General features: G+C 37.9%; 1 protein-coding gene and 1 pseudogene across 16 annotated transcripts in view; one reads left to right on the top strand and one right to left on the bottom strand.

The window, feature by feature from the left end:
• The window catches only part of ABI1 (abl interactor 1), a 114,971-nt gene extending 99,808 nt beyond the window's left edge, over positions 1-15,163 (bottom strand). For 4 of the 15 annotated variants that reach the window (XM_081062610.1, XM_081062616.1, XM_081062605.1 and 1 more), the window contains exon 1: positions 14,808-15,130. In XM_081062610.1, coding sequence (XP_080918736.1) covers positions 14,808-14,924 — 117 coding nt within the window. In that variant the 5' untranslated portion in view covers positions 14,925-15,130. Of the gene's footprint in view, positions 1-14,807 lie in introns of all 15 variants that reach the window. The other 11 variants (XM_081062603.1, XM_081062617.1, XM_081062615.1 and 8 more) reach the window with 6 other exon arrangements.
• Positions 3,728-4,575, top strand: LOC308498002 (large ribosomal subunit protein eL8-like; annotated as a pseudogene). The gene has a single exon. The product of its transcript is annotated as a large ribosomal subunit protein eL8-like (transcript).
• Positions 15,164-23,096: the final 7,933 nt, after the last annotated feature.

The raw sequence follows: 23,096 nt of genomic DNA, 5'->3' as shown, positions 1-23,096 counted from the left end.
TAATACTCCACATCCAATTTACCAGTAAGTCCTGTTCAGCTCTGCCTTAAAATACCCAACCTCTCCCCTCAATTCCTCGCCCACCACTAAAGTACAAGCAATTGTCATTTTCTGCCTGGACTATAATACCTTCCCTGCTGGTTGATTATATTCTTGCCTTCCCTGCAGTATGTTTTCCACTCAGTAGCAAGAATGATTCTTTTAAAAAATAAATCTATCAAATATATGGTGATGGAAGGAGAACTGACTCTGGGTGGTGAACACACAATGGGATTTATAGATGACATAAGACAGAATTGTACACCTGAAATCTATGTAAATTTACTAACAATTGTCACCCCAATAAATTTAATTTAAAAAAAGGAAAAAAATAAAAAAAATAATAAATCAAGTACTCTAATGATAACCACATCACACTTAGAATAAAATCTAACCTTTTTCCAAAGCCTACAAGGCCCTACATAATGTAGCAAGACTAGAAAGACAGGACTATACTATATAGAGTCTCTCAGGCCTCAGTGGGAGATTGTGTATTTATGGAATTCACTGAAAAATTTTTATGCAGGGGAGTAACATAATCAGATTTCCATTTTGAAACTACCACTTGAGCCACAGTATAAATAGTGGGGATGTGACCAGAGGGGGATATGTGGTGCTATATAGATGACGGAAGCTATAGCAGCTCTCAGTGGAGATGGAATAGAAAATTTAAGAAATATTTAAAAAGAATAATCAAAAGGACCTGTTACAGATGAATTAGTGGGGGAGGCGGCGTAATGGAGGGATCGAGAATGATGCCCGGGTTTCTATTAAGTAAGTGGACAGCAGTAAGAGATTGGGAGGAAGTGATGAGTTCAGTTTCTAGTATCTTAAGTCTGAGGCACTTGTGATTCAAACAAGCAGAGGTATCAAATGGGCAATTAGATATATGGATCTAAACTTCAGTGGAAGAAAGATCATTCAGATGGGAATAAATAAAACAGCGTGGGGTGGTATGTGTAGAAAGGAGCTCATACAAACCCACTTTAATACTTAAAGGTAAAGGAGAACAAAGAGCCAGAGAGAAACAGGGAAAACAGGAAAGAATGTCATCACACAAGCCAGAGGAATGATTAACTTTCCAAAAACAAAAAAAGGGGGAATGGTCAATTCTTTGAACTGATGCTAAGACAAAGAGATGAGAACTAAAGAATATTCAATGCATTTTGCACCATGTAGGTTATTGAGCATAAAGTCAGTGAGCAGTGGAAATAACAGACAAAATAAAGAGCAAATGCAGATTTCCAGTCAAAATGGCGGAGCAGGTAAACATTGTTCACCTCCTCTCAGGACCACATCAATTACAACCCAACTATGGAACAACCATCATTGAAAGTAAAACTACAGACAAACAAAAGAAACCACCTCAAGACTGGCAGGAGGAGCAGAGCTATAGAAGGGGTGGTCCCACACCCACGTATGACCATTAAAAATCAGGATGGGTATCTCACTCAATCCCCCCCCCCATATGAGTGAGGGGTCCCACCCCACACCAGGCTCCCCAGCCCAGGCTTCCACTGGCAGGGAGAGAAGTCTCCATAACTTCTGATTGTAGAACCCAGCAGAGGTTATGCCGGAGTGAGAGGAAAAGCAGCTGGAGTCCCAGGCGCTCCACTTAAAGGAACCGCGCATAACTTGAGGGATTCACTCAGTCTGAGCTACAAAGCTGGGCAGTGGCTCAAAAGGGGCCAGGGATATACGAGGGGAAAACTGAATTATCGGAATTCAAGGTGAGTGCTAGAGGGGCAGCTTTCTCCCAGATGGAGGAGCTGGTGGAAGCCACTGCTTTTGTTGAGCGCTCCCCTCTCTCTGCATGCAGACGCCATAGCTAAGTCTCCATCAAGCTGGCTATCTTTTGTCTGCCCAGCCCTAGTGAATCCTGGAGACTGTGACCACCCAACTTTAGGGGACACCCAAGCCACTTCCAATGCCTTTTCTGTACAACCTGTCTTAGCTCATGCTGCAGACTTTAACTCAAAGGTTCACAAAACCCAAATAAGCAACATGTAGCTGTGGCATGTCCCAAACTTCCGGCTGAGTAGCTCTAAGGCCAGCACTAGCCAACGCCAGCCTCGGTTTGCAGATTGGCCTCTCGAGGCACCTCTAAGCCCAGTGCAGGGAGTGGCCATCTGTGGACTGCTTTGTGGCTCATACCACGTGGCCCTGGGCAAAGCAACACTATGACTAAACTTCGCCTGCAGTGGGTCCCCTCCCAGGAGGCCCCAGGGCTGGGAGACCTGGTGGCCAGCTTCCAAACAAGCTAGATCATCTTGACAGCCTCCAAGAATGACAGAACCAAAAGACATATTGGGCAGGTACCAGAGCCCTGCTACAGAGAAGCCTGCTCTGCAGGGTCAGCCCCGGCACAAGTCCTCCACTGTATTCATGGCAGGGCCTCACAACCAGTCAGCCTGAGGGTCAATTCCTCCCACTGACATGCAAACAACAACCCAGGCTCAACTCCAACAGGAGGGCACACACAACCCACACAAGAGACACACCTGGAGAACCAAGCTCTGGTGACCAGTGAGATCGCACCACTGGGTCCCACAAGACACCTACTACATAAAGCCACTCTCATAAGACCAGCAGGCATAGCAGGTCTACCTAATACATAGAAACAAACACAGGGAGGCAGCCAAAATGGGGAGACGAAGAAATATGTCCCAAACAATAGAACAGAACAAAGCTCCAGAAAAAGAAGTAAACAAAATGGGGCAAGCAATCTTCCAGATACAGAGTTCCAAACACTGGTTATAGGGATGCTCAGTGATCTCAGTGAGGACTCCAACAAAGAGACAGGAAACATAAAAATAGAGATACAGCACACAGTGGTGATATATAGATGATGTATTATAAAATTGTACACTTGAAACCTATGTAATTTTACTAACCATTGAAACCAAAAGAAATTTAATTCAAAAAATAAATAAATAAATAAATAAATAACAGAGACAGAAAACATAAAAAAGAACCAGTCAGAAACAAAAAATACAGTAACTGAAATGAAGAATACATTACAGGGAATCAACAGATTAGATGAAGCAGAGGATATAATCAGCAATTTAGACGATAAGGCAGCAGAAAACACCCACCAGAACAGCAAAAAGAAAAAAGAATCCCAAAAGGTAAGAAGAGTTTAAGGAACCTATGGGGCAAAATCAAGCATAACATTCGCATTGTAGGAAAAGAGAGAGAGAGCAAGGAACTGAAAACCTATTTGAAGAAATAATGACTGAAAACTTCTTTAACCTGGAGCAGGAAATAGATATACAAGCCCAGGAACAACAGAGTCCCAAACAACATGAACCCAAAGAGGCCCACACCGAGACACATCACAATTAAAGGCCAACGTTTAAAGACAGAAAATCTCAAAAGCAGTAAGAGAAAATCAGTTAGCTACCTACAAGGGAGCTCCCATAAAAATGTCAGCTGATTTCTCAACAGAAACTTTGCAGGCCAGAAGGGATTGGCAGGAAATACGCAAAGTGATTAAAAAACCAAGGACCTACAATCAAGATTACTCTACCCAGTAATCTTTTAGATGAGCTGTCATTTAGAATCAAAGGACAAAGAGGTTCACAGGTAAGAAAAAGCTAAAGGAGATCACCATCACCAAACCAGTATCACAAGGAATGTTAGAGGGACTTCAAGAAGCAGAAAACACTCTCTCCTTCCGTTGCCCAAGATGCCGAAAGGGAAGAAGGCCAAGGGGAAGAAGGTGGCGCCAGCGCCTGCCGTCGTGAAGAAGCAGGAGGCCAAGAAGGTGGTGAATCCGCTGTTTGAGAAAAGGCCCAAGAATTTCGGCATCGGACAGGACATCCAGCCCAAAAGGGACCTTACCCGCTTTGTCAAATGGCCCCGGTACATTCGGCTGCAGCAGCAAAGAGCTATTCTTTATAAGCGTCTGAAAGTGCCTCCTGCCATTAACCAGTTCACCCAGGCTTTGGACCGCCAGACAGCTACTCAACTGCTTAAGCTGGCTCACAAGTACAGACCAGAGACAAAGCAAGAAAAGAAGCAGAGGTTGTTGGCTCGGGCTGAGAAAAAAGCTGCTGGCAAGGGGGATGTTCCTACCAAGAGGCCACCTGTCCTTCGAGCAGGGGTTAATATTGTCACCACTTTGGTGGAGAACAAGAAGGCTCAGCTGGTGGTGATTGCACATGGATCCCATCGAGCTGGTGGTCTTCCTGCCTGCCCTGTGCCGTAAGATGGGGGTTCCCTACTGCATTCTCAAGGGGAAGGCCAGGCTGGGGCGTCTAGTCCACAGAAAGACCTGCACCATCGTCGCCTTCACACAGGTTAACTCGGAAGACAAAGGAGCGCTGGCTAAGCTGGTGGAAGCTATCCGGACCAACTACAACGACAAATACGATGAGATCCGCCGTCCCTGGGGAGGCAACGTCCTGGGCCCCAAGTCGGTGGCTCGCATTGCCAAGCTGGAAAAGGCAAAGGCTAAAGAACTGGCCACCAAGCTGGGCTGAGTGTACACTGTTGGCGTTTTCTGTACATAAAAGTAATAAAAAGTCGCCTTTAAAAAAAAAAAAGAAAAAGAAGCAGAAAACAAAGAGGATCAAAAATATGAATAACAAAATGGCAATAACTACATATCTATCAACAATTACTTTAAATGTAAATGGATTAAATGCTCCAATCAAAAGACAGGGTGGCAGAATGGATAAGAAAACAAGACTCTTACATATGCTGCCTACGAGAGACTCACCTCAGATCAAAAAGCACAAACAGGCTGAAAGTAAAGGGATGGAAAAAGATATTTCATGAAAATGGAAATAAAAAACAAACAAAAGCTGAGATAGCAATACTTACACCAGACAAAATAGACCTTAAAACAAAAACTGTAACAAGAGACAAAGAAGGATCCAGTAACCCCACTTCTGGGTATTTATCCGAAGAAACCAAAACGCTACTTCAAGGGGACGTGTGCATCCATATGTTCACTGCAGCGCTGTTTACAACGGCCAAGATGTGGAGGCAGCCTGGGTGTCCATCGATGGATGAATGGATACAGAGGAGGTGGTACATATATACAGTGGAATATTGCTTGGCCATGGAAGGGAATGGGTTCTTACCATCTGCAGTGACATGGATGGACCTAGAGAGTACTGTGCTGAGTGGAGTGTCAGACAGAGAAAGACAGATGCAGTGTGACTTCACTTATATGTGGAATCTAAAGAACAAAATAAATAAAAAAAACAGAAACAAACTCATAGATACAGAGAACATTTTGATGGTTGCCAGATTGAGGGTGGGGGGGTTGGGAGTGAATGAGAAAGGGAAAGGGATTAAGAAGTACAAATTGGTTGTTACACAGTAGTCACATGGATGTAGGGTATAGCATAAGGAATATAGTCAGTAATATTGTAATAACTATGTAGGGTGTTAGACGGGTACTAGATTTGTTGGGGTGATAGATGGGAGAGGTTGAGGGACAAGGTGAAAAAGGTGAAGGGATTAAATACAAATTGTAGTTACAAAATAGTCAGTGGATGTAAAGCATAGGAAATATAGTCACTAATATGGTAATAACTATGCACAGTGCCAGGTGGGTACTACACTAGTCAGGGGGATCACTTCTCAAATTATATAAATGTCTAACCACTATGCTGTACACCTGAAATTAATATAAAATAAAATTGAATGTTAACCGTAATTGAAAAATTAAAAAGGGTGGGGGCAAAAGTGATAGGGAATAAGAGGTTCAAATTTTATAAAACAAGTAAGTCACGGGGATGTAATGCAGAGTATAAGGAATATAGTCAATAATATTGCAATAGCGTAGTACGGTGTCAGATGGTTGCTGGTCTTACGGTGATCACTTCTTTAGGTGTATAAATGTTGAACTACAGTGTATCCCTGAAACTGATATAATCGTGTATGTAACCATACTTTTTTAATAAAACTTCTTTAAAAAGAAGAGATGAGGACACACCAGACACATGTATGCACGAAGGGATGATCTTGTGCACAGAGAGAAGGTAAACATCTATAGACCAAAAAGAATGGCCTCTAAAGAAACCAAACCTGCCAAGACCTCAATCTTGAACCTCTAGCTTCTCAACCTTAGAGAGAAAAAAATGTTTTGTTTTTAAAGTCACCAATCTGTGGCATTTTGTTATGACAGCCCTAGGAAACTAATACAGTTGCACAACTCTGTGAAAATATTAGAAACCATTGAATTGTACACTTTAAATGGGTGAAACTTATGATAATATCTCAATAAAATTGTTCCTAGAAATAAATGAGAATAAAAACGTCAAAGAAAAAGAGATATGAAGTACAAGATTTCTGAAAAAGGCAAGAGAGGATGGGACCCAGAGCAAACATAAGTACTGACCTTAGCTAGGAGGAAGGACATCTAGCCTCCATTATAATAAAAAGGAAGAACAGGATGGACAAGGACACCAGGAGGCTTGGAGATGGAGTGGTAAGAAATTATATGTCCTATATAATGAGGTCTATTTTCTCTATAAGACAAAAGTTGAGGATGGAAAGATTTTAAAAGGGAAGATAAGATTTAAAACAGTTTATGGTGAGTGGAAGAATAAACTGACATGAAAAATGTAGTGGGATTGCTGGGCTATGCTGAGGGCCCACACTGAGGGGTAACCGTAAGTTTAAATGGCACTCATGAACTTTCTCCACTATATTGCCTTCTTAAAATAAGAACGTATTATTATAAGTCTTAGGTTGCCAATATTTAAACTTAGAAGTATCTTTTCCCATATGATGCATTACATACATTTCTGGCATTTAAGTGGAGGGTATTAATTCCCCATGGCCCAAATAGAAAGGAATCTCATAAAGCACTACTCTTGCCTTTCCACAAAATAAAAAATTTACTAAATGTAATTCTATCACAGCATATAGAAATTAATAACAGGAACTAAATATAAAGCATTCAGGAAATGAGTGACTTAAAAGTAAACAAGTTTTTCAATAAAGTTTTTCATTAACATAGTATTTTTATTCCCTTTAAGTTTCAAGGAAATAGAAAAATTTTGCTCCAATTAAAAGCAGCTGAGCATATCCAACTGCACATCTTGCATACTATGCTTCATTTAAGCTCTAAGAACATAATTCACATTTGCTTTAATAATTATATAATCTCATAGAACTGTTAGAACTTTTTTTAGTTTTCTACAATATACTGCAACGGAAACATTTTGCCTTACAATAAACAATGAGTTTACCAACTGTACAGCATAGATACATTCTTTAAAGACTATACATAAGAGTGATATTACAAGGCACTTTACTGTCTAAGCCATATATATTTCTAAAAAAGTTTAAAATTTATGCTATAACCATATTTAATATTACTTTGGTAGTTGGGGGGAAATTAAGCTTATATATAAAGTGAAAAATTAAGCTCTAAGCCTTAATAATTTCTATCAATCCACACTGAAAATGAGCCTGTGTTCACGTCTGGAATTCCCTCATTACACTGAAGTACAGTGATAGAAATTCAAAATTATCTAAGTGCAAACTTACAGTTACATATTTCACAAAATACCATAATGAATCACTGAAAATAGGCACTCAAATACCATACATGACTATTCATTCACAGCAGTACTATGCACAATAGCCAAGAAGATAGAAACAACCAACGTGTCCATCAATAGATGAATGGTTAAACAAAACATGGTATATGCATACAAGACTATGCTTAATGTAAATGAAAGAAGCCAAATACAAGGCCACATATTGCATAATTCCATTCATATGAAATATACAAAACAGGTAAATTCATAGAGACAGAAAGCAAATTGGTATATGCCAGGTGCTGAGGGAGTAGGATAGGAACAAACTGCTCAATGGGTATGCGGTATTTTTTTTTTAAGGAGTAATAAATTATTTTGGAACTAGGTCAAAGTGGTGGTTGCACAAGACTGGGAATGTACTAAATACCACTGAACTATATACTCTAAAATGGTTGGTTTTATATTATATGAATTATAACTCAACAAACAAAGTTCCATTATGAAGCAATACATCTGCATTCTAACCAACCTGTGGCAGAAATCACTACAAAATTAGCTATAAATTAAAAATATGGGGCGGCCGGATGGCTCAGTTGGTTAGAGCCCGAACTCTCAGCAACAAGATTGCCTTCCTGCATGGGATGATGGTGGGCTGTGCCCCTGCAACTAAGATTGAAAACAGTGACTGGCCTCGGAGCTGAGTTGCGCCCTCCACAACTAGATTGAAGGACAACGACTTGACTTGAAGCTGATAGGCCCTAGAAAACCACACTGCTACCCAATATTCCCCAATAAAAAAAAAAGTGTGTGTGTGTGTGTGTGTGTGCATATATATATATATATATATATATATATATATATATATACATATATATATATATACATAAACTATTTTAAAGCTCTCATTTTTGTCACAAATAAATTATAATAGCATTCATTAATTTTCCCCACATATAGAAATTATGCAACGGATTTAATAAGCCTTCATCTTTTAGACATACACACTAAAATATTTATGGATGAAATGGTATGTCAAAGATGGGCTTTACAATAACGGTACAGAAATATGAGAGAAATATTAGATGAAAGGAGACTGGTTTTAAGTTGATAACCGTTAAAGCTGGGCAATGAACACATAGGGGTTCATTACACTACTCTCCATTTCTGAAAATGTTTGAAATTTTCCGTAAATTTTTAAGTACTATACTAATAATTAGTAAAATAAGACTTAAAATTAGTTTCCTTTTATACTTTAAGCTGTATTGGAGATGGTCCTACGAATATTCTTTAGTCGACATAAATCACAATCCCAAACATTTGCTGAACTTGTATCTGTGGATATATATCAAAATTAGAATCTACTTGAAAACAAATATACATTATCTTCCTTAAGATGTTTTGTTTTGCTTCCAGACTTTCTTCGTAAACATTAGTTCACTACCAACTATCTCTGAGAAAATTTCATTTTGTAAATGGAGAAAATTAGTAGATCCAAGACTAATTGTAGTTATTCGGGTTCACACAGTGGTGATACTAAAAAACTTCAAGTCTCCTTTCTAAGGAATTAATGTTTACTGATAAAATGATCTGGTCAGCTATTTCCTTTAAACACAAAATCCAATAATTGCCATTTTCCAAGTGGCTTATCTTCTCAATGCTGTACTTTTAAAAAAAAAAATCCTTTATTTTTTATTAAATATTAAGGTCTAAAAAGTTTGTAGTTTCGGGGTTTGACTATTATTTCTTCTAAAATCAATCATAACTTCAATAAAAATTATAATCAACACAGAAAAACATTAGAAAAAGTATACAGCTCCCCCCAAATTCAAACTTTTTAAATGCCCCCAAATTAGCAATTAACTATTATTTTTACCTTACTCTTCATACCAAAACTCTTCTCATGGAATTACATTTAAATGATCCCATAATGTTTCCTTCAACCTCTTCTCCCAATATTAGTACTCTTCCTTCTTTTCTTGTGTGTTAACTCACAAATGTCTAATTCCTATGACATGATTTCAGCCAACATAAATAGGATTATTCTAAATGGCCACAGATCAGACCCCCGAATTGCCCAAATACCTCTTCTCCACTCCAAGGAGTATTTTGCATTCTTTAGCTATCAGAATCAACTATACAAAGCAAAAGCACATAGGAGGAATTATCCTAAGGGATTATTTCAACAATTTTCTTTAAACCCTCTCCAAAAGACAAAAACATGCTAAAACTGAGGATCTAAACACACTAGGACTAAATCAAAGTACCACATGTAAAGCTCTTATTAATATTAAAGTTACAAAAGAAAAAGAGGAATTAGTTTTAATACAAACTTGCAAATGACATACAGTCTTAAAGAATATTCAGTATTATTGAGAGTATTATTAGCAAGAACTGATGTAATATTGCATCCTTATGAATGGACTTTTCCTAAGACCTAATGCACAAGGTCAGATCCTGCCTGCCTGACAGAAGCATTAATAAGCATGTGTGTTATTGTATGAGTCAATCTAACAACTACTTGAGGATCTTCCATAAAATTATCTAAAACCTTGTTTTGTTCTCTTTTTTGAGATGCAATTGACATACTCTATATCTCAGGTGTTTCAAGTGTACAACATGATTCAATATTTGTATATATCGCAAAAGGATCACCACAATAAGTCTGGTTAACACCCATCACCACACAGAAATTTTTTTTCTTGTGGTGAGAACTTTTACCATCTACTCTCTTAGCGACTTTCAAATATACAATACAGTATTATTTACTATAGTTACCATGCTGTACATTGCTACTGTACATTTCTAATAGAACCCTGCTTAATTCATTTAGATTTCCATCGTATATCTGATTTTGCTAGCCACTGTTTTACTCAAATGTCAAAGTGCAATTATAAGTCTACCACTTCCAATCTGTCCTAATCTCCTCAATCTCCTCAATCATTCTGACTACCTTTAGCTTAATCAAGTTTGTATGGGTATCAAAATGTTTCAAAACATTTTGTTTTGTTAACTTCCACTAATTCTTTTACAAATTTTCTTATCACAATTGCAAAGCTGAATCAGAATAGAAAAAATAGGCCAGGATGCATAGAAAGGAAAAGGATCGCTGAGCTCAATGAAAAACTCGCCTGTGATTCCTATAATCCAACACTTCAAATGCCAAAGCTACTACCATCCTTTGGTGATCCAGGCAAGTCCCCAAACTAAAAACATACCTGTTCTTACAATTTTGCAACTTCAAACTCAGAAGAAACATGGTAAAATAGTTGTTAGGTTCCCAGACAGGCCCCAAAAGAGTCTATTCCATGACATTTCTGAACTAGTCCAAGCTCTAGACTCTTCGAGTCTGGAGACACTATGATACGGAAAGAGCATAGCCTGTGGAACCTGTCAGAGTTAGGCAGAAATCCTGCCTGCCAATTACTTATTGTATCATCAAACAAAACTCATTTAACTTTTCTGAGTCCTAATATCCTCATTTGTAAGAGAATTCTGCCTATCATGGAGAATTTTTGTAAGGATACAATAATACAAATCAACCAGCAGAGACTGTGACTCAGTAGGTACTCAAACAGAAGCAATGACATGTATTACCCTCTTCCCTTCTCTCTACGACCCTCCTTTGTACCACCTGGTTTTATGCCCTATGCTGTGGTAAGCAGCCTTAGTATTCACTAAAAGGAACTCAGAACATGCAATCAGAAAATATGGTTTTGATTCCTGGCACTATCTCATGAGATATGGAAATTTAGGCTAGGTATTTAATATCTCTAAACTTTAAATGGCTCATCTGTTAAAAAAAAAAAGGGGGGGGGAAGAAAACATTCAAGTATTGTAATGATTAAGTGACTTCACTTATAAACTGACATAAACTATATGGCACCAGAAATGCTAGCTTTTCCCTATTTCAAAGTGTTCCTGCTCAAAAATTATCTGACCTCTAAGGACAAATGTACATATTGAACAAATGAGCATAAGCTAACATCATAGGAGTAAGAAAGCAAGCTAAACTAAGTACTGATGTGATCCCCTTCACACTCCCAGAATTAGAATATACTTGCTAACCCAAATGAAGATTTTATTGGGAGAATTCCAAGCAGAAAACTAAGTTTAAAAGGTTAGCTGCATAGAAGACTTTTCCGTCCTTACCCAACCTAGCAATTTGCGTACTGAGAAATCTTTCTTAAGCAGTTTCTACTCTTTCTAAATCAACTCCGCTTCCTATTCCCCAAAATAGTTCTCATGCTAAAGGCATTATGGACCCTAAAGTAGAGCAAAGAGAACTGGCCAGATAAATTACATTCAAGTGTTGAGGAGTTGACTGTCCTTGACGTAATCTACTAGAAAAATTCTAACTGGTAATAGGAATCAAAAGATGGAAAAAGGCAAAGATTTTTCTTCATGTCTACATAAACGTTTATATAAAAAAAAATTTCTATTTTGAATATTATTTCCCTGTAACAATTTCAAAAACTCTGTCCTTTTTAAGATAATGTACTCCTTTGAGAAGTTCTGTTGTAAATTACAACACTTAAAAGTCAACAGGACCCAAAGAGCTAATGAAGTACTCTAGGACTCAATTGCACTAGAGCCAAAAGAACCTGTCAACTAAACACCTTAACCTAATTGGACTATACTTCCAAAATGTAGGAAAACAACAAAATTAAAACTGAATTCTCAGGATAAAAATCACCCTGGCAGTAACTTAACTCATCTTGGGTAAAAAAATCTCAAAACGCAAGTAACCACATACTTTCCCTGAGAGGGGGTACATTTACGTAAGGCTGTTCATTATAACCCAATCAGGATCATAGAAAGGATACAGAAAGATCTCAAAAGACATCCAAATGGGTACGACTAGTACTTTTGTTCCCTATTCACAGCACCACAGTTAGCAGCACAGCACACCACAAAGTCAGCTCCCACTTCTCCTACAAAGTCTTCAGCATCCTCTAAGCCTGTCTGAGCCTGACCTTGTCTGAGCCTCAGAAAGGCAGCTAGCTAATGGCCTGCATCATGCCCCCCCAAAGTTTAAAGGCTACTAAGATAAATATCTTTTTTCCCCAGCAAGATCAGAATACCTCTCTAGTGTCAATTTAAGACCACCAAAAAAAAAGAAAAAAAACTTGGGGCCACTGACAGTGGTACTTTGCACCACTGTACTAACGTGTTTAAAAGTAAGAGACTGCATGAGAAATAAAATGACTTATCTTAACTAGGAATATTACCAAGAAGTTTAAAAGTGCTTCCAAGTTACATGATGGTGGCAGGAGGTGAAAAGGAAAGGGGTCAGGGAGAAAAGAAAAAAAAAAAAAAAAACACGAAAAAAAAAACCTTACAGCAGCAGACAATTACCTGAAAAACAGTCACCAGACAGGTTAAAACATGTTTGCATTTGCCAACACTTAGCAGTTACCACATCATGTATTTGTCAGATTTCCCAACATGCAAAACAAAAAGAAGCCACCCTTTGTAAAGTACTTATCTGCTGACTTCTACAAAGAAATGACTTCTGGAATAGGTGCAATTTAACTTCCTGTGCTTTCCCTTTGACTTTCAAAGTCCTTAAAATCTTCAGTAAATTGAGATTCACCTCAATTTTAAGATTTTTCACGTTAAATTGGATAAAAGCTGTATGTATTAATATCAATAAACTACAAGATCACTTTTCTAGTTGAAAACTACATCTACATTTCTACTTGGTTTTAGACTATTTTTTAAAGGCTACATATAAAGTTTGCAAAAACAAGAAATTTAGTAGACGTGGCAGGCATTCAACAAGTTTATCAGAATTCCTAAAGTAAAAGCTTGAAAAAGTTTGAGATAAATTCCTACTAGTGCTACTGAAGATATGTTACTAATATGGAAACTGAGAAATATTCAGAATATTCTGAAAACAGTATCTCCTTCTAAAAATAAGGAGGAAAAGCATTTGCCAACACAGAAACTATTGGTTCTTTAAAATGACAATCACATGGGAGGAATTTCTATAAATACTTTAGTTCTGAATTGCAATAACCCTAACCTTTCAAAGCACTTTTTGGCCATGCTTTACCACTAAAAAGTGAATTTTTGGTGCCCTTATATTGATAGAAAGGATTCTGGTACTTTATCTGCTTCTACTGTAAACTGTTGGTTTATGCAGTAATGATCTACAAACCAAACTATCACACCATAATTCACTTTCAATCATTAAAAACAAACAAGCATCTGCCATAGTTAAGGTCCCAAGAATTCTCTAATAAATTTACAGTAACATTTTACGTTATGGTTCTAACACTAAGTATGTTCTGTAACCTATTTGGATTCAGAATCTATACATTCACTTAGATTGGTTAAGAGAAACCTTCAGAAAATAAGCCTCCGGCGATTACACCGTTCTATTTTAAGTCGCTTTATGAAACCAACAGTTCAAGAACTTTTGGGGACGACAGTATTTAAGACATTTTTCCCAGTAGCTAAGACTAATTTGTGTTTTACAATGACAGCTGTGACCTCCTCTAGACAGACGTTCCGGTGGGGTGCAAGTGAAAACGAGGAGAGGGAAGAAACCCGACTTGAAAACGGACAGGCAGGCAGATTCACAAACCTTCAATCAAAGGAATTTTGAGATTAACTTCTCTTCCGACGTCTTCCCTCACTCCCCACCCGCTTCCTCCTCTCCTCGGGGAGGTCTGTGTAATGTGACTCATGACAGATTTTTTTAAATAAATAAATAAAAGACACACCCTCTGGGGTTGAACTGACATAATCGCCCCCCCCTCCCCTCCCCCGACACACACACACCCCGCTTTTCCTCTCGCTTCTGCTGCTCCTCCCCGTGCCTCGTCCCTGCCCTTTCCTCTCCCCTCGGTCTCGGCCGTAGACCCCTCGCCTGGCGGAGAGACGGCGGGTGGCGGCGGGGTCTCCAGCGGAAACCTCGCGACCGGCAGGCTGCGGGGGGCAGCGCGACTCGGGGAGCCGAGCCCGCAGGCAGGCGGACGGTGGGGCGCTCCGGGCCGCGGCGGGTTCCCTGCGCCCGCGCCCGTTGTCTCTCTCCCCTTCGGTCGGTTTCCACCACCACAGCCACTTCCTGTATCGCAGCCCGACGCCCGGAGCCCGGCCGCTCGCTCCGTCCCCGGCGGGGCTGGGGCTGGGGCTGGAGGCGGCCGCGGAGGTTAGGGCTGTCCCCCACCCCGCCCAGGAGGCTGGTCACTCGGGCGGCCGGCGGCGGGTCCTCGGCCCGGCCAGGCAGCGCCCGCCCGCGCGCCCGCGCTGCCTCACCTGTATGTAGTTGTTTTCACAGTAGTCCGCCACCCGGGTCAGGTTCTGGTAACTCTCTATCAGCGCCCTCTTGCCAGACGGGATCTCCTCCTCTAGTAACATTTGCAGCTCTGCCATTTTCCACCCCTCCGCATCGCTTCCTCTCGCGTTAAAGAGACAGAAACAGCAAGGTCCGCGGAGGTTCCGAGCACCTCACAGCCCGGATACAAACCGCCTCCCCGCCCTCCCGCCTGGTATTGTGGGACAGCACCTCCCCTTCTTCCTCCTCACTCTCTCCACCCACCTCCACCCACTTCGCACTGCTGCCTCAACCTCCGTCTCTCGCGAGTCTTCATGCCTTTCCCTCCCCCTCCCCCACCACAAGATTTCCGCCCCCTTTAGCATGGCCTTCTGGGAATTGTAGTTTCTCACAGGCCAGGCTTCCCATCAAAAACGCATGCGTCCCGGGAACCTCCGAAAAAGAACCCCAGGGAGTGTAATTTAAGAACGTCGACCTTTGGTGGTGGTTTAAATCCGGAGTTTCCTGACATCTCCGGGAGATGGCGCCACAGAGTGTGATTCCCCGGAATGAAACTGTTTCCGGAGAAGCCTGTGAAACTTGGCAGAACTTTGAACATTAAATCTATCTCACACCATGCTCCAAAATTTGTTCAGGATATATCATAGATCCAAGTATAAAAGGTAAAATAATAAAGTTTCTGCAAGAAAACAGTAATTTCACAAGCTTGGGTTACACAAAAATTTCTTAACTAGAATACAGTTAAGTACTAATAAAATTGATGTTTTTTAATAAAATGAAAAGACATTTTTCTTATCGCTGCTGTAACAAATTTAGTGATAAAACAAAACTAATTTATTATCTTACAAATCTGGACATCAGAAGTCAGTTGTCTCAAATTAAGGTGTCAATAGGGCTTTGTTCCTTCTAGAGACTGTAGAGAATCGTTCCTTGATTTTTTTCAGTTTCTAGAGACCATATGCATTCCTTAGTTCATGGCCACTTCTTCCATCTTCAAGTCAGCACCAGAGTACATTCTAATCTCTCTCTGACTATGACCCATCATCCCTCCCTCTTATAAAACCCCTGTGCCTACATGGATTTCACCTGGATAATCCGGGATAATCTCCCATCTCAAGATCCTTAACTGGATTATTATACATCTGCAAAGTCCCTTTTGCCACGTAAGGTAATATACTCAGTGTATAGAGACTGTGACGTGGACATCTTTGGGGGGCCATTAGTTAGCCTACTATAGCCATCATTAAAATACTCAACTCATTAAAAGACTATTAAAAAAGGGAAAAGAAAGCTACAACATATACATTTGACAAAGGACTCATATCCAAAATAAAATTTTAAAAAAACTCCAAGTCAATAAAGAGACAATCCAAGAAAAAAAAATGGACAAAAAAAGACAATTGCACTTCACAAAAGGCCAATAAATATATGAAAAGGCTTTCAACCCATTAGTCATCAAGGAAGTACAAAATAAAACCATAATCGCCACACTCTACCAGGATGTAGTATAAAATTTAAAAGATTACACTACACACCCATTACAAGGGCTAAAATTTAAAAAACCTGACAATAGCAAGTGCTAGTGAAATGTGGAGTAACTGGACTCTCAAACATTACTGGCTACAAACTGCTATAGCCACTCTGGAAACGAGTTTAGTAGTTTCTTATAAAGCCAAACATACTTAATTTATAATCTAGCAATCCTACTGCTAGATATTTACGTTCACAAAAATATCATGGTGTGAATGTTTACAGTAAATTTATTCATAATCACTAAAATCTGGGAACAACTCAAATGTCCTTCAGCCAGTTACTGAATAAAAAAACTGGTACATCCAAACAATTGAGTACTCTTAAGCAATTAAATGTAATAAATTATATATTCACACAAAGTCATGGATGAATCGCAAATGCATTTTGATAAATGAAAGAAGCCAGATATCCACCCACCCACCTCCCAAAAAAACACCAGCAATACCTAGTGTTGGCAAGAATGTATTACATCTAGCACCCACATACACATACACACCCAGTATGTTAGGTTGGTGCAAAAGTAATTGCAGTTTTTGCATTTATTTTTAACTTTTTAAACTGCAATTACTTTCGTACCAACATAATATATATATGTGTCATAAAACATATATAAAAATATATATGTTGTTATGTATATGTATACAAGTATAAAAGGGCACAATCACTTTAGAAGTGACTATTTGCTTTGGCAATACCTATTAAAACTGAATATACACCTTCTTAAGGCCCAGCAATTCACTCCTATATATTTATTCAAGAAAAATAAGTAATATGTCCATGAAAGGATATGTATAAGAATGCTTATAGCATCTTTATTCATAGTAGCCAAAAAAAATGAAAACCCAAAGACCTATCAACAAAAGAAAAAAATAAATAGTGGTATATTCATATTATAGAATACTATGCAGCAGTAAAAGGAACAAACTACTGATACATGCAACAACATAGATGAATCCATTGCTAGATGCACTTTCATAGATGAAAGTTGTTTTATTAAGTGAAATTAGTCAGACATGAAAGAGTACATTCCATATGATTTCTATGAAGTTCAAAAAAAGGTTAAAGTAATCAATGATGACAAAAATTCAGAATAGTAGTCAACCATTGTAAAGGATAAATTGGGAAGCAATATAAGGAAATCTGGGGCACTAGCAATATAAGGAAATCTGGGAAGCAATATAAGGAAATTGGGAAGCAATATAAGGAAATCTGGGGCAATATAAGGAAATCTATGCCTTTATCTGGTTAGTGGTTATAAGGGTGCATATGTAAATTAAAAAATCATCAAACCGTACACTTAAAAGCAGTGTGTTTTTATATAATTTACTGTATGTTATACCTCAGTTTAAAAACGAATAAAGAAAAAATAGTATTTTTTTTAAATCTCATCTACAAAAAGGGAAAATCAACAGACAAAATCAAGAACAAAACTTACAAAATTTCCCAAGAAAAAATTTGGCAAATTTATTGAACTTTTAAAGATAGAAAAAATAAAGGAATCTTCTGTAGAAAAAAACAGGTTACCGTCAACAGAAAACGTATCAAGGTGACCTTTTCCTTTGCAATAGATGTCAAAAAAACAGTAGAACAAAGTCTATAAAATCCTGAAATGAAATTGATGTGACTCAGTGATTCTTTAGTAAAAGATAAAAACATCTAAATGCAAAGTTTAAACATCAAAGTAAGTCGTAATTGAATTAATAAAATAACTGGTTATTAGAATGTCAAGGATAGAATAAAAATTCTTAAAAACTACCAGAGAGAACAGATTTTTCTACAAAAGAATTGCAATTAGTGAGCTCTTATTCAACAATAATAGATACAAAACATAGGAAGTTATATCCTGAGACCGCTGAAGGAAAATGACTAAACCTAGAATTTAAACCCAGCTAAATGTCATTCCAAAGCCTAATCAAAATAAAGGGATAGCAAAATATTTACCATGCAAATATTAACCTAAAGAAAACTTGTAAAAATTAATAAACAGAAACTTAACTTAAAATGAAGTTAGGAGGCCACAATCCTAAATAGATTGCAGAGCAGAACAGGAAGAATTCTGTTTATAATCATTTTCCCAACTTCCTCTTCTCTATAAAAGAGTTTTCTCTCCTTTGTTTCTCCGGACTTGCATGTAGTTCGCCATCACACCACATGAACCAAATTGCAATTCTTTGTTGTTCCCAAATAAACTAATTTTGCTAGAGAAATATCTGGCTGTCTTTTGTTTATCGTCAACACTGTTATAGCAATAATAATGTCAAGATAATCACATCAAGGCCAAAAAACATTACAAAGCATAAAGAGGACATTAGATAATAATAAAAAGAACAACTCATCAAGAAGATGCAAGCATAACTTCTTATGAGCCAACATCACAGCCAATCAATATATAAAGCAAAACCTTTACAAGAAAAAACTGACATATCAACAATCATAAACGGAAGATTTTTTTATTATCTTTATTTGTATTTTTCATACATGGAAAATTTTAACATGTCTCCATCAGAGACCAAAGAAGCAAGCAAAAAAATTTATATAAAATATTTGAACAGTAAAATTAACAAAAGCACAAATAACCAATATTAGAGATGAAAACAAGGGCATAATACAAATTACAATAATGAAAACTAAACAATTTTCAGATGTCCAGGAGTTACAAGGATGAATAATAAATATGAATTCTATCTGTATCTCCTTCAGTTGGGAGGAAGGGGGTAGAGACAAATTGTGTGCATCAGTTCATGTTCTTTATTTGTGCAGTGGTGTGGGTTTCAAACTATTTTCTAGAAGATATTTTAATTTGAGATCCAAAAGGCCTTGCCTAATTGAAATGGGTCATAGACCTAAATGAAAGAGATAAAACTATAAAATTTCTATAATAGAACTTAAGAGAAAATCTTGGTGCACTTGGGTTAAGCAAAAACTAAAAAGTACATTAAAACATGAAATATGAAATAAAAGGATGATAAATTGGATTTCATCAAAATTTAAAACATCCGTTCCTCAAAGACATCATTAAAAAATGAAAAGGCAAACCATAGATTAGAAGAAAAATAATTACAGAACAAATATTTAGTAAAGGAGTTGTATTCATAATATATGTACTCATAATATATAAAGGACTCTTACAATTCAATAATAGGATGACAAAATAAACTGAATTTTTTAAAAAAGATCAAAAGATTTGAACAGATACTTCGCCAAAGATATACAATGACAAACACACAAAAGAGTGCTCAATGCTATTAGTCACTAAGTAAATAAAAATGTAAACCACAATAAGATACTACTATACAACCAATAGAACCACTAAAATTTAAAAGATTGCTAATATTAGTGTTGTCAAGAATGTGGAGCAACTCTCATACACTACTGATAAGAATGCAGAATGGTAAGGCCACTTTGGAGAATAGTTATGTAGTTTCTCATAATGGTAAAACACTCACCTTATGATCCGGCAATTTTGCTCCTAGGCATTTACCCAAGAAAAACAAAAACTTATGTCCACACGAAGACTTAAAAGCAAATATTTGAAATAGACAAAACCTGAAAAGAACCATATGTCTATGTAATCATATAGACATATTATAATATAGCAATAATTTATATGATAATATAGACATATTATAATATAGCTACATGTTATAATACAGCTAAACATTATAATATAGCTATACAATGCAATATTACTGAACACTAAAATGAAACAAATTGATACATGTGACAACATGAATGAATTGCAAAATCATTGTGCGTAGTGAAAGAAGACACACACAAAAGACTACATACTGTATTATTCCATTTAGATGAAATTTTAGAAAAGGTAAAACTACAGTGACAGAAATCAGATCAGACTTTTTCAAAGAGTGAAAAGGGGAAGTGGGGTGGGAGTGACTCCAAAGTAAACACAAGTGAACTTTTAGAGGTAATGGAGATGTTTTGAATCATGATTATAGTGGCTGTTACATGACTATATACATTTGTCAAAGCACATGGAGTTGCACGCTTAAAATCTGAGTTATATTGTAACTAAATTACAGCTAACTGAAGCTGATCAAAACAGTACAGGCTGGAGAAAATTCCTTTGCTTCAAACATTAAAAACAGGAAAAAATTATGGTTTTTTTGTTGTCTTTGACATATAATGAAAAATCATAGACTCCAAAAAGATAGGAGACAACTTGCTCTTCCAAGTAATAAAGGTGACTAAAAACAGTCAAGAGTTGGGGCGGCTGGATGGCTCAGTTGGTTAGAGCACAAGCTCTCAACAAGGTTGCTGGTTCAATTCCCACATGGGATGGTGGGCTGCGAGCCCTGTAACTAAATTTGAAAACAGCAACTGGACTTGGAGCTGAGCTGCGCCCTCCACAACTAGATTGAAGGACAGTGACTTGGAGCTGATGCGCCCTGGAGAAACACACTGTTCCCCAATATTCCCCAATAACAAATAAAATAAACAAATAAAAACCAAACAAAACAAAGAAACAGTCAAGAGGTAACATTAAGAACTGCAGCCATTGTGACAGTAAATTACAAGCATCATGTGAACTTTTCAGAATCCAACTTCTCTCCCATAATGTGAACTTCTAGTGTTTGTATTAAACTTAGTGATGTATTTCTTAGGCTCAAGCTAAAAATCAGACCTCGTACATTTCATTTCATGGATGTCTAGTTGAGCTAATCAATTTAGTCATGAAAACCCATTTGTAACTGCAAGCTCTGCACATGTGCATGGGAGAAATTGAAATTTCATGTATTCCACTTTGAGATAGCAGGTTGTTGACAATCATAAATACCTTACTTCAGGGGAATTAAGAGATGTGCCAGGCAAAATCATAATTTGGTTTATCTTGGTACATAAATTGCTTATTTTGTTACCTGACAAGGAGTGATATTGCATACTTAGTAAACCTTAGACTTCTGCAAAGTTAATTCATAATGTTGTATCCCAGGATACTAAAGTGGAAGTAGGTGGTCAACAAACCAAAATGTAGAGTGCCAGTGTGGTATAGTGGAAAAAAACCAGGAATCAGGTAATCAGGGTCCACCCCCAACCCCTACTGTTCCCATCCACCACAACTATGTGACGCGATCACATTCTTTACAAAAAAAAAAAAAGAAATGGTAGTGTATTACTCTGCTTGGGCTGCCATAATAAATTACCACAGACGAGGTGGCTTAAACAACAGAAATTTATTTTCTCACAGTTCTGGAGGCTGGAAGCCCAAGATCAAGGTGTGGGCATGTTTCATTTCTTTTGAGGTGTCTTCTCCTTAGCTCGCAGATGACTGTGTGCTCACGTGACCTTTTCCCTGGTGCCCGTGTGTCCTAATCTCTCTTTGGATAAAGATACCAGTCATATTGGATTTGCATTATACCCTATGACCTCATGTAGCTTTAATTACCTCTTTCAAGGCCCCATATCCAAACACAGTCACTTTCTAAGGTGACTGAGGTTAGGACTTCAACGTGTGCAGTTTTTGTATGGGGGACACAATTCTGTTCATTATGTGGAGTTAACCGACACTTTAGGATTCTGCAGCCCTCATTATTACCTCCCCTTGCTTCTTTTGGAATCTACAATACCACCCAGGAATCCCCAGGAAAAGGGGAAAGTTAATGGAACACTCTGTTCGACAGTTCAGCAAGGCCCACAGAGAACAAGAGGATTTCAGGGGATAAAATGAATGGTGAACCCGCCTTCAAATTTTATCATAATTGATGATGGAAGTCCTTTTATGCAGAGTCATGACATTTGTATAGCAGGCTTGACCCACACGCTAGTTTTCGGGCAGGCCTGCTTATTGTTCATTTAACACAGGGGGAAAGATCTTTCTTAAGCCAAGCGAATGCAAAATGCCAGTGTTATTTTAGTGTGTAGCAAGCTATTATCTTGAAATAATCAAAAATTGGCATTGGCTAAAAATGCAAGGTGCCTGGAGTCTTAGGGAGAAAAATACAGCCTCTAAGTGAAATCTCATGTTGTGTTTTTCTTCTTTTCCAGAAGCTGCAATATTTCCAGTGCGATTTGAATGAATTAATCACTTGTTAATTTTGGAAGCTACTGAATCAACACATCCTCCTCCACTTCCCTTTCTCAACTTTAGTAAGATGCTGCAGCAGTCTATGACAATTTGAGTGGGTTCTGGAACAATCCACAAGTATAACAGGTATTTCACACTTTTAACCTAGTGGTGGGTGGGGCTAGAGATGGCCCTTCACCGAGCTTTGTCCCTCCAACCCTTCCAAAGGTTTTATAAATCTCTTACTGTTGGAAATATCTACAGTAATTTCTCTTTTCCTGAATAACACAACTGAACAAAATAATATTTAAGAGTTCTGAAGACAAATGGCAGTCCATACAAAGTTAGTATTTCTTTAGTTGGAAATTACAGAAAATAAGACAAGACAGCAAAAGAAAAAATAAGAAAAAGAAAAAAATGGTTATTATCAGGAAAATTCAGGCTTAGTCATAGAACTCTAAAACAGAAATGCATTTAGTCCTAAGAAAGTACTAGTACAAATTATTTGAAGGCTAGCAGGAACCCATTTAGTGTCTTGGTTCTTTGCCAAAATGTTTTGTTGTTGTTGTTTTGATTTTCCCTACCCTTTTTAAATGGTGGAAATCATGGCAAAATTGGCTCCCTAGTTTTTCATCTCTTCCATTCAAGAAGCCCATCCTAAGTCTGAAATCTCTCAGTTCCAAACTCAAATTCCTCAAAAAGAAAATCTGATTAT

The sequence above is a fragment of the Rhinolophus hipposideros genome, assembly GCF_964194185.1.
Source record: "Rhinolophus hipposideros genome assembly, chromosome: 1".
NCBI lineage: Eukaryota > Metazoa > Chordata > Mammalia > Chiroptera > Rhinolophidae > Rhinolophus > Rhinolophus hipposideros.
Note: the sequence above shows the minus strand (reverse complement) of the source record. Positions and strands in the feature narration are given on the sequence as shown.